Genomic DNA, 14,411 nt, shown 5'->3' with positions numbered 1-14,411 from the left:
TAACGCTGGGAGGCTGTAAAAAATAGTAGCCTGTAGTTATAATATGAATAATATAATTCAGACTAATTTACAGATGGAAATTATGTTACTGATATGCTTGTTTGCATACTTTCCGATGGCTACCTGTCAAAATTGTATTAGTCATCTGGGTGTTTTCTGCATACAACTTACCTGTGTCAGTCTATGCTGCTGTATAAAAGACAATGTATGTATTTTTTTTTAAAGAACCGGGGTTGACAACTCTCACGCATCGGGTGTGACACTCATGCTTTCAGACACTCACATGAAATCCATCCATCCATCCATCTTCCAAACCACTTATCCTACTGGGTCGCGGGGGATCCGGAGCCTAACCCGGAAGCAATGGGCACGAGGCACTCACATGAAATCTCATGGCAAATTTATATTATTACATTATAAACCTATAACCCTAAAATTAGCTACACCAAAAGCACTGAGGTAGTTTGCAAATGCTACAGACTATTTTCATAGTAGTGAAAGTGTTACATACATGTAAATGCCTGTGCAGACTTGTCTTGAATTGAGAATCTCACGCCAGCCTGCTGACTGAGGCTGGAAACCCTAAAGAACACGCTCTCCACGCACTATGGCAAAATCAGCATTCTCTGTTGTCTGGTGTGCTAAAGCATTAGCTACATTTTTTGCTCGATACCACTTCGCAATGCCGATCGGTTTCTTAGTACTTGGAACGTCACAGGGAGCTATGCAGGAGAGCTAGCACCAACTGGGTAGCAAACAACAACCAATAGGCATCTGTCAGGTCTATTCAACGTCCTTGCGTAAGAGCCAGCTGAGAGACCCAGTATGACTGCAGTTATGTCGCCCAGTGATGAACCTCAAATCATTAGTAGATGACAAAACCATGGGACTAGCTGAAAATTTGGCGCCAAAACCGGGTGCTAGTAATGCTCCTCTCCTAGTAAAGTGCCATTTTTGGAGATCTACACTGTGGAACTGTATCAAAAATAACAATTCAGATAAGACAAGATGGTTACAATCGAACCTCTGTCAAATCAGAAGCAATCAAACGATGAGACAAACAAAACTCTTCTCAACATTTCTTTGACTAGCTAAGAGATAATCCTTCGGATAAATACTCTATTTCATAGTTATTACAGTCCTGGTTTACAGACGCATTTTGAGCATTAATGCTACCTATACCAGATGAGAAGCGCATTTTGTTCCCTTCAGGCACATGTTATGGAATAAAACGTCCCATATCCCTGTCCTTTATCCTAAAACACGCACTCAAAAATAGCAAAAAAAGCGACAGACTTCTTCCTTCCATACGGGATATCTATATTTAATGTGAATGAGACTGCCTTATCTGACCATCTTTAACATCGCGCACCATCTCAAAATAATCCACATTTTAAAACATGCACATTCTCTACGTTCAGTTACGTAATTTCGTATAATAATGAAGGTTTGCGCCATGGAGGAGATGCTGGGGGGGGCAGGGGGGGGCAGGGGGGAGATGGCGCTCTGAGATAAGTCCACTGGAAAGGAAGCCACGTGACACTGTAAATCTGGAAGCAGGTTATGTTTACACAGGACTCTCACGCAGAATGCATGTGCGCTCAGGGACCGTGTCACCCTCCGGCGGGCTTCACTTTAATCCCCTGTCGAAGCCACCTCATAATTAACCTATCAAGACACATTAGAAGCAGATGGAATGTCTATCAGTCACTCAGGGCAGCGGCGGGGGAATTATCCCTTTCATTTGCCCAGAGAAATGCAGCCTGGGCTGATGTGTCCACCGCCGTGGTTGTGGAAATGGACTGGGAATGATGCAAGCGATCCTCCACGGATGAAGCCGTGACACCTCGTTCATAACGATACGGATAGAGCCGCTAAATGCTTCCTAAATGTGATCTCTTTCTGGCCAAGAGTCACACAGAGGGAGACCAAGCGAAAGGCTAATTGAAAAAGGTAATCGTGAAACGGTTTTTGGTAGAATGTGCCAGAGCGATTTCTATTTGCGAGCAGAAGCCTCGGGCTTTTTACCTAGCAGACCTTTTTGTTTATCAGTCAGCCTTTTTCTTGTCCAAATCAACATAGCACAGTAGTAACTTGTTACTATATCCAGGTGGCTGGTAGAAAACTACTAAAATAGGTCAATAAAACTGTGCCATATAAAACCCACATTAAAAGTGACAATCTGAAGGATCTGCTTGTTTGGTTGTGCATATATAAGAATTCTTTGATTTTAAAATTTACCTTTAATCAAATAAAGCTGAAATGCAAACGAACATCACTGAGGGAGTGTGAGAAAGAATGATTTTTATCCAGCGTGAGAAGTATGTGTGTTTTTGAAAGTGAAACAGACGAAATGCGAGTTTCATCTTCCTGTTTTTTGGCCACTGACCTTCCGATCAACACAACTTAAATCCTTAAGCGGTCAACGTCAAAGGAGAACAGCATTACTCAGTTAAAAGCAAAATAATGCAAGACCAGGTTACAGTATATGCGGATTTCACTCCACTGTTTGTTTTTGCATATGACATCTTTAAACAAAGCACAAAACCATTTTTAACTTATGTCCTCTATATAACGTTATATATCAGATATACAAACAACATGCAGCATAATGATGATTTGTAATTCCTGGACACTTCTATCACCTCATATTGATCACTGTGCTGTTTAAGACATCATCAATATAAACCTAAATACTTGTACTTTTTAAGGGTAACATTTGTTTCCATTAAATCTGAATGCTCTAGAGGACGCACTGCATCTGACCTGCTATCAATAACATTTTGAATGCACCCAATACCCTAATGCACTATTGAATGACCTGCCTTTGGACAGGTTAGCAACAAGTTGTACAATGAATGCTGCACCTCAATGGAAACAACCTGTCAAACTGCTCAGATTTCACTGCCCTGGCTGGGTGTGTCACCGTGGCCTGCAAGGTGAGCTTCATGCTACGCAAACTCTACATTTAGTGAGACATAGGAGTCTTAACGGAATAGCAGAACATTCTGCTAAAGCACCTTGTGAGACAGGGCATAGTTCGTGGTTTGAATTAATACATAAAACACAAAACAAAATGAAAACACAAAGCAGACACTGGTCAGGCAGCACAACCTGTAACCATTTATGTTGTCTGACAACAGCATGTGACTATGTACTCAAACCTGTTTCAAGTTGTCTACAAAGCCCATTAGAAAAGACTCAACAGGCAATGCCGCATAATCTACATAAGCATAGGAACTTTGAGAAATGTGTAAATGATTCAAGGTGGGATCAGATTTCTTAGTCAGCCAAAAGGGCTTCATGGGACTTAGATGGATCGACAGTCAGTATTTTTACTTCAACCAATCAACACCTAATCAACTACTTCACAGTGGTCCTATGAACCCAGGAGGGTTAGCATTAAGCTTACTAGTGCAAAACTTGATCCTCTACTTGAACTTACTCCTCAAAGGAATGAAAAGTAAATCTTACCGATAAAATTCAGAGCATTTTTTACCCTTTCCATAGTGTCTTAATTTATTTGCAACCTTTACTTAACTATAAATACACATATGTACATTAAAAGTGCATTACTCAGAAGAAAATGCAAATTGTGTGTTTAATGTAACACACCTCTCTCACTGAAAATAACTCATTTACATATGCCCAGTGCAACGGATATTTTATGCTAAGAGGGAATTGTATTAACTTGCAGCAGCTCAGCATTGTGTAATCAACAATACATTTCCCAAATGTTCTATTTTGTTAGAATGTGTAGGTTTTCCATTAGGCTGAAGTCACTTTATGTAAATACTGTATATACACCAATCAACCATAACATTAAGATCACCTGCCTAATGTTGTGTAGGTCCCCTTCGTGTCACTTTCATTGATCTGACTTGTTTGTCCAGCACATCCCGCAGATGCTCGTTCGGATCGAGATCTGGGGAATTTGGAGACCAAGTCAACACCTTGAACTCTTTCTCATGTTCCTCAAATCATTGCTGAACAATTTCTGCAGTGTGGCAGGGTGCATTATCCTGCCGAAAGGGGCCACTTCCATCGGGGAATACCACTGCCATGCAGAACGTTGCCCAGAGCATCACACTGTCTCTGCCAGTTTGGCTTCCTCCTATAGTGCATCCTGGTGCCATCTCTTCAACAACGTACGTGCACCCGGTTGTCCACATGATGTAACAAAAAATGCAACTCATCAGACCAGGCCACCTTCTTCCATTGCTCCATGGTCCAGTTCTGACGCTCAGGTGCCCATTGTAGGCACTTTCGGTGGTGGACAGGGGTCAGCATGAGGCTCTCCGACTCTACACAGCCCCATACACAGCAATTCACTGTGTGATCTGGCACTTTTATATCATAACCAGCATTGATTTTTTCAGCAATTTGCGCTACAGTAGCTCTCCTGTAGGATCGGACCATACAGGCCAGCCTTTGCTCCCCACAAGCATCAATGAACCTTGGGCACCCATGAGCTGCGGTGAGTTCACCGATTGGCCTTCTTTGGACCACTTCTGGTAGGTACTGACCACTGCATACCACAAGGCCTGCAGTTTTGGAGATACTGCGATGCAGTCATCTAGCCATCACAATTTGGCCCTCATCAAAGTCGCTCATATCCTCACACTTGCCCATTTTTCCTGCTTCCATCACATCAACGTCAAGAACAGACTGCTCACTTGCCTAATATATAATGGCACCCTTGACAGGTGCCATTGTAACGAGATAATCAATGTTATTCACTTCACCTGTCAGTGGTTTTAATGTTATGGCTGATCGGTGCATAAAACTCATATTCCCCTAAAATTAATTTTTGTGAGTTTCAGTTATGGCTTAACTGCTGACCTCCCATGTAAGGCTATTTTAAAAAAAAATGCATGTTGCACATGGCCTTAATGATGGCTTTATAAAGAGTGGAAAATAAATGCCACTTTGAGCTTCAAACATTACAGGGGTTTATCAAATTGCTTTCTGTTACTAAATAATGAAAATGGACTTTAGATTTACGGAAATGTACAAATGGCTTCACTCATTATGTTATCACGTGCTCACATATTGCCTCAAGATCTCTGCAAATGTACGTAAAGATATTATTAACACACTTAAGCAGTAACATCCTTAAACGACCCTCTAAATGTGCATACCATTCATCAGACGTTCAGTGTTGTAATAATGCTTTGGCGAGCGAAGGAAATGTACATGAAAGCATCAGTATAGACCCTAAATTACACACAAGACAGAGACCAGCGTGATTCGTTTGCGAGGGTTCATTTCTGTGCAGAACATACACATATGCATGCATGCATGTGTGTAATAATATATATATATATATATATATATATATATATATATATATATATATATATATCTGGAATGTGTGCCAGTCTCCTTTGTATATCAAAGCAGCTGTATATGCTAGATTCTCAGTGTTGCCAAACAAAGGGGAATAAAAGAAAAAACAAAACCTGTTCACTGGAACACTGGGAATTGTTCAGAGTGAACTGTTTTACCTTCTGGAACCAATTATGTTTGACTGTAGGTCAATCCAAGGTAAAACCAATGGATTTTCTAAATTATACTATTTCTTCTGTACATGTAAAAGATTATGTTTTTTTATGATCTGCTCACTGCAGGAGTGTCATGGTTCTTTAATTTAAGATGCGCTCTCCATTGTTTACTGTTCACCAGTGATATTGTGTTTACTGTATGCTAATTACCTGACACACCAAATAACAGCCATTGGAGGAGCGAGCAGAATGTTCTCCCGGACACCTGTGCTTCAAATCACAGCCGCGGTAATGATAAATGGACCGAACAGCTCGAATTTTAGCATACGATAGCATGCTAATGCCACAGCTGACCTCCTAAAATGATAAACGACAGGCACCAAGCCAGAAAAATAATAATAATAAGTGCCAGACCTCCAATATCCTCATGCAGTACAGGAAGCTAAGGAAGGATTTTCAAATTTCACGCATATTGCCTGTTAAAACTTCATTAACAGCAATTGCTTATCTGAGGCTTCCATTTCTGTCCCCTGTGTATACATGTATATTTATCTTAGCTCTTCTAATAACCAAACTAACTAGGGAATTAATTCCTGATACATTTCAAAAACACACAAAAAAAAATAAACTGAAGTGGTGCCCACAGTGTGCAACTGTATTTGGCTTTTTGCATTTACTTCCTGCTGTCTAAGAATTTTAGTAAAAAGACCAAAAGGACAATAAAAGACCCATATTATGGATGTGGCAGGAAAATGACAAAATTACCACTTCTTCCTCATTGAAGAAGCAGCCGCTTTTATACATAAATATTTTATGTACCGAGAAGGACTATCATTTTAATTTGCATATTCTAAAACCACAGGTGGCAGTAATTCAGTTATTAAAAGGTTACTGTAGTGTACCATTTACTGTAGCATCACAACAGATCTAGAGCAGTGAATCCTCCCCAACTGTAATGAGGCTAATGAGGTGGCTTTTTAACTAAGCAGCCTGATATCCCCTGTATCTGCGGAGGAAGCTATAAGCCGTGCCCAACTTCTCAGCTTCCCATGAGGCTTTTCAAAATTCAATAAATAACATCTGTAGGCGATGTTGGGTGCAGACCTAGCAGAGTGCGTCATAACACCAAGCTGGCTGAACAAAGAAACCATGACGACTGCCAGGTTTCCATGGCAACTGCTGCAAGACCTGGAGAGTATAATAGCACATCAATCACTGTCCAAAAGAACTTCATTATCAGCAAAAATAATCCTTTAGGATCTGTTTAGTGAGCAACTGCCGGTCAACTCACCTCAAAGCCTTGCTCTCTGGCAAAAGTGGCTGCCTCCTGAAATAAAACAAAAATGAGCAGTTAATTACAGAGACACTCTGCAGAGAACAACACAATATGAGCAGAGACATCTCACTTTCTTCAGTCACTTATCTTAAGCCTTGTGCTATTTTCCGAGGTTAAGTATCATAAACCGATTCCACTCTTCCTTCTTTTCAATTAGTATTCCAAACACCAAACAACCGCTCTGATGTGCCAGGAGTATTTTTTCCCCTAAATTACCACAGCAGCATGACAACAGTGTGGCAGGTTCCAGCCTGAACCATCTCACTTCTCTTTTCTAACCCATGAGAAAATTGAAAAATAACAAGGTCGAGCCCGTGAAGTATGCAATGCCATGAGACACGGTTATGATTACAAACGGAAAGCATGCTGCTTTACTCATCGCTAATGTTCGGTGATAGGCAGTCAACTCCGCATAACGAACGGTGAAAAAGCCTTAAATTACGATGACAGAAGACAGTATTGATGGACTAATCCCATCGCTGGATTTACGATTTTAACTATGGAACCCACATGCTACAGTGAGGTGAGTCTATGATGGTAAATTATCCAATTATGTCGGAAAGGTCTTGCATTTGCTTTACAGTGTGACCTTGGGGAGATGTTGACATCCTTGCCCTTTAGGAGAGGAAGGAGTGAGGGGGGAGAAAAAAAGCAATAAGGTTAGTGGGTCCCGGGGGGCGGCTGGCGGCCCGTCTGCCACGGGTCAGCATAATGGTGCCGGGGACACATCAATTAATCTGCCACACGCAGATGAGCCAGAGGCTGGGCCAAGCAAGCACGCCTGGCACCAGCCCGGGCTCCGGACGAGCGAGGGGGTGGCTGGAAGCTGCTGGGCGCTTTTTTGTGCGTATGATGAGAATGGAGGAGCCCTATCTGGCCATCCTGGCACTGTGGTGGCTAATAACTAGCCCCATCCCCCATGTCAATTTCCATTGGTTACCTCCTGTCACCTCCTGTGGATGTGCCCTCCGCCCCCCCCCACCACCATCTCTTTCTCCATATGACCAAGATACTGACTAATACATTAGGCCAACCAAGACATTTTGTAATAATAAATACATCCAAGACTACGTTGGCTAAGTGGTTAGAAGATGGATCAATAGTTATTACTGTTACTATTAGTACTATTTAAATTACTATGGTTACATGCAAAGGAACTGTTTTGCGTTCACATCTCATTAAGGGCGAGCGATTTGCCAATTTACATGTAGCGCTCGATTCAGTGCTACAGCAGCTGTTTCCCTACTTTCTGCTTGAACAAACGGCTTGAAGAAGGCAAATGTCTGCCTGGTTAGTCGACAAAAAAAGAAAAAGAACGGGTATTTTGGAAAATTAATATTAACATGAATTAAATGCATTTTTTTATTTAAGACATTTCGTTGCTTTTTTTTTTTTATGATACACATACATCACCAACGATTCCTCTGCCTGCGCTTTAATTACATTATAAGTTGGATTCGTACCTTGAACACTTTTATGTAAATGCATAGAAAGAGTTCGGTATTTGCTTGGGGTGTAAGCCTGATACACGACAGCCGTTCCGCCGGGAATGTGCTATCAGGGTGGCAGCGCGCACCTCCCCTATAGCGCCGTGTAATAAAATCCTGGAATCCTTTCATACCTTCCAGGCCACAAATCACAACTTCATTATTGGCTACTTCAGTTATTTGCATTGCCAAGGTTAAACAGGGTTTACTGGGAGTAATTAGGCAGTACAGTTTAGCATTAACTCCTTGAATTAGTGTGAAGTCAGTGCTTAGACCTTATTATAACTATACAGTGTGAACCACGTGAAATATATTTCCTTATTATGTAACAGTGTTGTTGCTAAGATGGCCAACAGCAGAGGCCTTACAGACAAGGATCTGGTTCTGCACTCTGATTTATTGTAGGTGCAAGGGGTGAAACGAGTATCACCACAGGTTAGACGTGGCACAGTAGAGAAACAAAACAAAACATCAAACAAAAGCAAACACAATCTAGAGAAAAAAAAATGAACACAGTGAATGTCTACAAACACCTCAGACCTCCAGGAACTGAGTTGGGCAACACCATAAAGATTTAAGGGGTCTACCAATAAAGAATTCAGTGAGGATGTCTCCTATTAACAAATTAATTTATAGAATATTAAGAGATGATTAATGAAAAAAGGATTATAAGAAAAATACATGGAAAAGAATCATCAATGACAATTAATTTGAGTTGGTCACTGAGGTGAAACTAATATAGATCCCTCTCCAGTTAGCCATTTGGTATCTTCCATGTCCTCCATTTTAAATAGACCAGTAGGTTTGGCTGCTTGCCCCTTCTGAAATGGAGCCCCCATTAATGTAAATAATAGGTTTCTATCTAGGTGTTTTATCTATATTCAAATTTTTGTCTTAATTAGCTGCTGCTCTGCATTGGATGAGCAGTTTTCATGAATAGATGGATGGACAATATTAATTAGTTCCACATTTTGCATTGTTCACTGACAGAGAAAGTCTAGCAGTGTCTACATTCATATACACAATTTTTTAGTCAATCTGAATACTGCACATTCCTCAAAACATGTTGGTAACACTTTACTTAAAGTACTCATATAACTGCATTATACATACCCTCATAATGTATTATGAATGCTCTAGAAAGCTTTCATCTAAAATGCATTATAAATACCTTCATAATGCATTATATTGACCATTATAATGCATTATGAAGGTATTTACAGTGCATTATAGCTGACAGTATTAATAATGTTTAATAAACATGGTTATAAAGTGTTATGCCTTTTTATAGTTATATCCATGTTTATAATACTTTGAATGCATCATAATGCATTATGAAGATATCTATAATGCAGTTATATAACTGCTTTAAGCAAAGTGCCATCAACATTTCTTTCGACTTCAATATCAGTGGTTAAAACAAGTTAGTGTGCTTCATAATTGTCTGTCACACAATTCAATTTTACAAGACAAAGTCCAACGGCTAGATAGTGAGAAAAATCCAGGAGTCCCACGTCTGCCCCAACGATTACCAAGCACGACGGTCCGCATTATGACCAGGTGCCCTGTTAGGGCTGTTGGATACTATACTTCACGCAGAAGGAGTTTCTGGTTAATGTCTTGGTTTTTACTGTCCCACGAAGCAGACTTCAATATATGTATGAAAAACACTAACGTGTTTCAACAGATCTTGCAAAAAAATCTGTTCCTAGGTGCTTCACTAATGCATCCGCTTGAAGAGTGAGCGGCTTGTGAAAAACACAAACAATGGGCCAGAAACATAAGCATCGCTTCAGCCACTGACAACTGCAATGATAAAATAACAGCATTTCGAACCCGTGAAGCTTACCCAAGGTTTATGCTATGACATACAAATAATAAATACTGTGATTAAGTCTGCTGTATTGTCTACAATTGTTTGTAATTATTTGACAAGCATGCAAAAAAAATTATGGCAGTGTTTCAAAAACAATATAAATCAAAGATCAGAGCCCAGCACTAAGGTTAATAAAAGTTGATACACTGAAAGACTAAATTCCCCCGGGCAAATACAAACCGAAAACGTTAGCTCAGTTGCGCTAGCCTGAAGTGATGCTGAGGCAGAAATTAAAATGTGTTTGACACAGGGAAGCTACGTTGGCTCCATACTTAATTTACAGTAAGAGTTACACTTATTTTGTGTTTGTGATCTTTCAGCAAATGCCCATTTGTTGGGTCTAATGTGATATGCTACGCCTGGAGACAATGAAAACAATGAAACAAAAGTAGATTCCTCAGCCAATCACACCTTTCACAATTGTCTGAGTGGTTTGGAGACGGTTCCTTAAACAGGCGGCGGACTTCCCAAAAGGGATGGTTATTGACCACTATGCACCATCCATTTGCTATTATTGGGTCACAGGAATTCTATCCCAAGAGGCGTAGCACACAGGGCAGGGGGTCACCCTCGATGGGATGCCAGTCTATCACAGGGCATACATTCATTAGGGTCAATGTAGAGAAACCAGTTCAGGAATCGAACCCACAAACCCTGGACTAGGAGGCAGTGGTGTTTACAGTATATTCCGACTGCAACCTAAATCAATACATGGATAACATTATATAAACATTATTAAACATTTCGGAGAAACAGTGAAAAGAGGGTTAAACTGTTTAAACAGTAATACAAATGTCTTCTTTCACTTGTGGAAGCGCACAGTGGGATACAAGTCTGATTTAGCACCTTTGGCGTGCTCATGTCAAAAACAAATCATTGAAGGGAAAATAAAGAATAGCTGCACACTCTAAGCTCCCGTGTTTCTGGTTAAGAGGAAGGCTGGCAGTGCTATATAATCTAACCTACCTTCAGGATAAACCAGGAAATGTGAAAATATTGGGAGCCACATCAAAGAAAAGTTTATTGAAGCAATTACAGTCTGTATTCATACCATGAAATTTACACATTATTGGATATATGTTACCAATGTATGTACTATAGTTATCTGGGACTTACACTGAGTCTGGGATTGCATGACTTTCATAATTCAGCCAATATGCTATACTATACTTTTTTTTTTTTTTTTTAAACGGAGACCAGCAACATCTAGTTTTGCCACAAATCACCGCATTCAACTTACTATTTTCTTTCCCACAAAGATAATTTTCGCTGATACCAAAATTTTGCCGGCAATGAGAGATCATTTTTTCCCAATATCATTTCTGGAAGGTGAACGGCAGATGAGGAGAAACGCACACTCCCAGCTGAAGGAGACCAAACTGTGCGTAGTGCAACAGCACAAAACATTAACAAGCTCTTACATCACAGTCATACACGTTTCATTCAAGGCAGCTTGGAAATTAACAGCACAGCTTTTATTGCATGTGTTTAAAATGATCTCCTGATGAATAAAGAGGATTCTGCCTGGAGCTGTTTTCGGCTGTTTAAAACACCGGGCCACACCAAAACAATCGTCAAACTACAGAGGTACCGAAAAAGTTTAGCTTTTAATATGTTTAGTATTGACCATCAGGGATTTATTTTTACCAAGACCTTGCTAAAAGCCGATCTACAGATTTGGTTGACACAGTCTAGAGGCTTGTTTTGTCTATACTTGGTCTGGTTTATAATGATTTCAACATAGGTTCTGATGCAAGTCATATGCCCACATTGTTAATCAGACGACAACATGGAGAGATGGTGCTGTAAGCTCTTCAAACACACACTGCAGCCCCGCAACACAGTGTGTATCTCTCCAGATCTTTCCTGGCATGAATGCAAAATCCCTTTAGGTTACTCATGTTGCACAAATTATAATACAGTGAGCGGCGTGTTAGCCTATTGTAGGTAATTTTACTTTGTTTATTAATGCATTCTGCATGTGTAAACATCTGAAAGCTACAAGATCTGGGTCAAAGACAAATTGCTTAAGACAGGTTTTAGTTGTGAGGCTCAGATGAGAGACACTGTAGTGGATTGAGTCAGATAATCTACACTAAAAGACAATCGATATCTAGCTGTTATTTGTATACACATTTTGCAAAATCAGAAATGTCTGTATTGAAATTCAAATATAAATATTATAGATAACCATCAAAGAGTGAACTTAAATTTACATTCACACACAAGATGGATAGTTGGAACTGATCTGTCTAACCTTCAAATGTAAAGGTAGGTGACAGCTTAAAATCTAGAGACGCGCCCAGTACTGTACTGGTTAACCTCTTTATCTAGTTTTTGAGTTATAGTTTAAGCAGAATTCTCCATCCTAATACCTGTCAAAAAAAAATGGGTCAAGTTATGACTCCACTTAATTTGCTGGGAGAGAAGCTCACAATTAATTTAATTTCCCTGCCATTTACAGGCTGCATTGGTGAACTTTTACAGAAGAGAGGCTTGGAGCCTTTACCAGATTTGCCTCAGCGGTTGACAGATGTCATTACCAACTGTGTGGAGTTCTGCATGAACTACCTTAGCTCCATTCTCTCAATTAAGGAGCTGATAGGGAGGGACTTTACAGAATACAAGCTTACGTCTATTTTACTGCCACTTGGCAACGAGACACAATTTAATCAAAACACTAGCAGCCAAGCAAGACTGAAGAGATTGCTAGATATGCTCAGTTGTCAGGCCTGGTGTGATAGGCAGACAACACAAACAAACAGTGCTACACAGCCACTGAGAGGGTTTGTCTCCAAAAGCCTGTATGGCAGCTTCAGCGCTCTGCAAAGCAAGTGCCCCTTTCCTACTTTAATGACACTCATATGACCCTCTCTTCTGACCCAGTTTACTGTCCAAGAAGCGGACTATAAAAATTAACCCACGGCTTCTGGAAAAGCTCAGAGTTAAAGCAGAAGGAAACATTTGCGGTATATCTACATCTGATAGGCCATGAATGTCGTAGGAGCAACAGGAAGTTAAGAGAATTTGTAATACAGGATATAACATCATAACGTAAAGGAAGCAATGCAGAGGCATGCATTGTCTCGGCTCCCGGTGGTGGGCGGACATACTGGCTTGTGTATGCGATCGGCATCTGCAGTGGCATGGGGCTGTCCCCAGGCAAAGACCACGCTTACACCTCTACTCATTACGAGGTGAAATGGAAACAACACAACAGACCAACAGACATTTACTGGCAGTGGAATAATACCAAAAAAATCCATCAAAACAATATGCAGGAAAGAGCTAGTTATTTGTACTGGCAAAGCAAAAGTACTTTGCTGCTAAATGATATTTTACGTACTGCTTCTTTACAGCAAAAAAAAATCAAATAAACTTTCAGCAGTTAGATACAAAAGCTTCACAGAGAAAAAGAACATAATCTCTCTGCTAGATCACTTAGCCTGCTCTATTCACTTCTGACTACATAATAAAGATCTTGCGCTCTTTTACTGCTCGCATATTTAAAACGCGGAAAAAAAAGAAGAAAAAAGTATTTTTCGACAATATGAACCATTTGTGTCAAGGAGATGAAAGCTTCCTTTTAATGAACTGGCCACATCAAAATCGGATTTGTTCACGGCCCTATCTGCTGATGTGGCATGAAATGGCCCCATGCCAGGTGATGGGGGGTGGGGGGACAGGGTCTAATTTACTGAGGTTTGGAGGAGCGAGCTGTTCCCCCGGCCTGTGTGCAGCTATCCGTGAGGAGTCCGAAAAAGAAAGGCTATATCCGTAAGGCTCTGCTTCAAGGAAATACTTACCACCATGCAATCAAAAAGGCCACAATAATGCGGGTCATCAAAATAATAAGTTATTTGGTTCATATGGGAACAATGCTGCACTTCAAAGGGGTGTGGTTTCAAAATAAGTAACAGATCATTTCCTCCAACATTCAATCGTCTGTATTCCATCAATCTTATATATGTTTCTAACTGCCGCTCTCCCCCCCCCATGTTACATCAATTCATTCTACAGCAACGCAACATTCCCTCCAACACAAGACATTTTACGTGACATCGTTTAGATTTGTCCAACAAAACCTTTATATAAGAACACCGTATAATTTCATCAATGCAAAACCGCAGTTTCAAAAAAAGCGTAGACTTCAAATTTATGTGACTGATATAATACCTAATTTGCTCAGTTTTTGACACCCAAAAGCA

The 14,411-nt window shown here is 40.3% G+C and overlaps 1 protein-coding gene across 2 annotated transcripts in view; it reads right to left on the bottom strand.

Moving 5' to 3' along the window:
* Positions 1-14,411, bottom strand: part of LOC125715883 (adenosine kinase-like) — a 124,372-nt gene that overhangs the window by 13,681 nt on the left and 96,280 nt on the right. For both annotated transcript variants that reach the window (XM_048987920.1, XM_048987921.1), the window contains exon 8: positions 6,796-6,831. In XM_048987920.1, coding sequence (XP_048843877.1) covers positions 6,796-6,831 — 36 coding nt within the window. The remainder of the gene's footprint in view (positions 1-6,795; positions 6,832-14,411) is intronic.

This window comes from Brienomyrus brachyistius, chromosome 20 (genome assembly GCF_023856365.1).
Source record: "Brienomyrus brachyistius isolate T26 chromosome 20, BBRACH_0.4, whole genome shotgun sequence".
Taxonomy (NCBI): domain Eukaryota; kingdom Metazoa; phylum Chordata; class Actinopteri; order Osteoglossiformes; family Mormyridae; genus Brienomyrus; species Brienomyrus brachyistius.
Note: the sequence above shows the minus strand (reverse complement) of the source record. Positions and strands in the feature narration are given on the sequence as shown.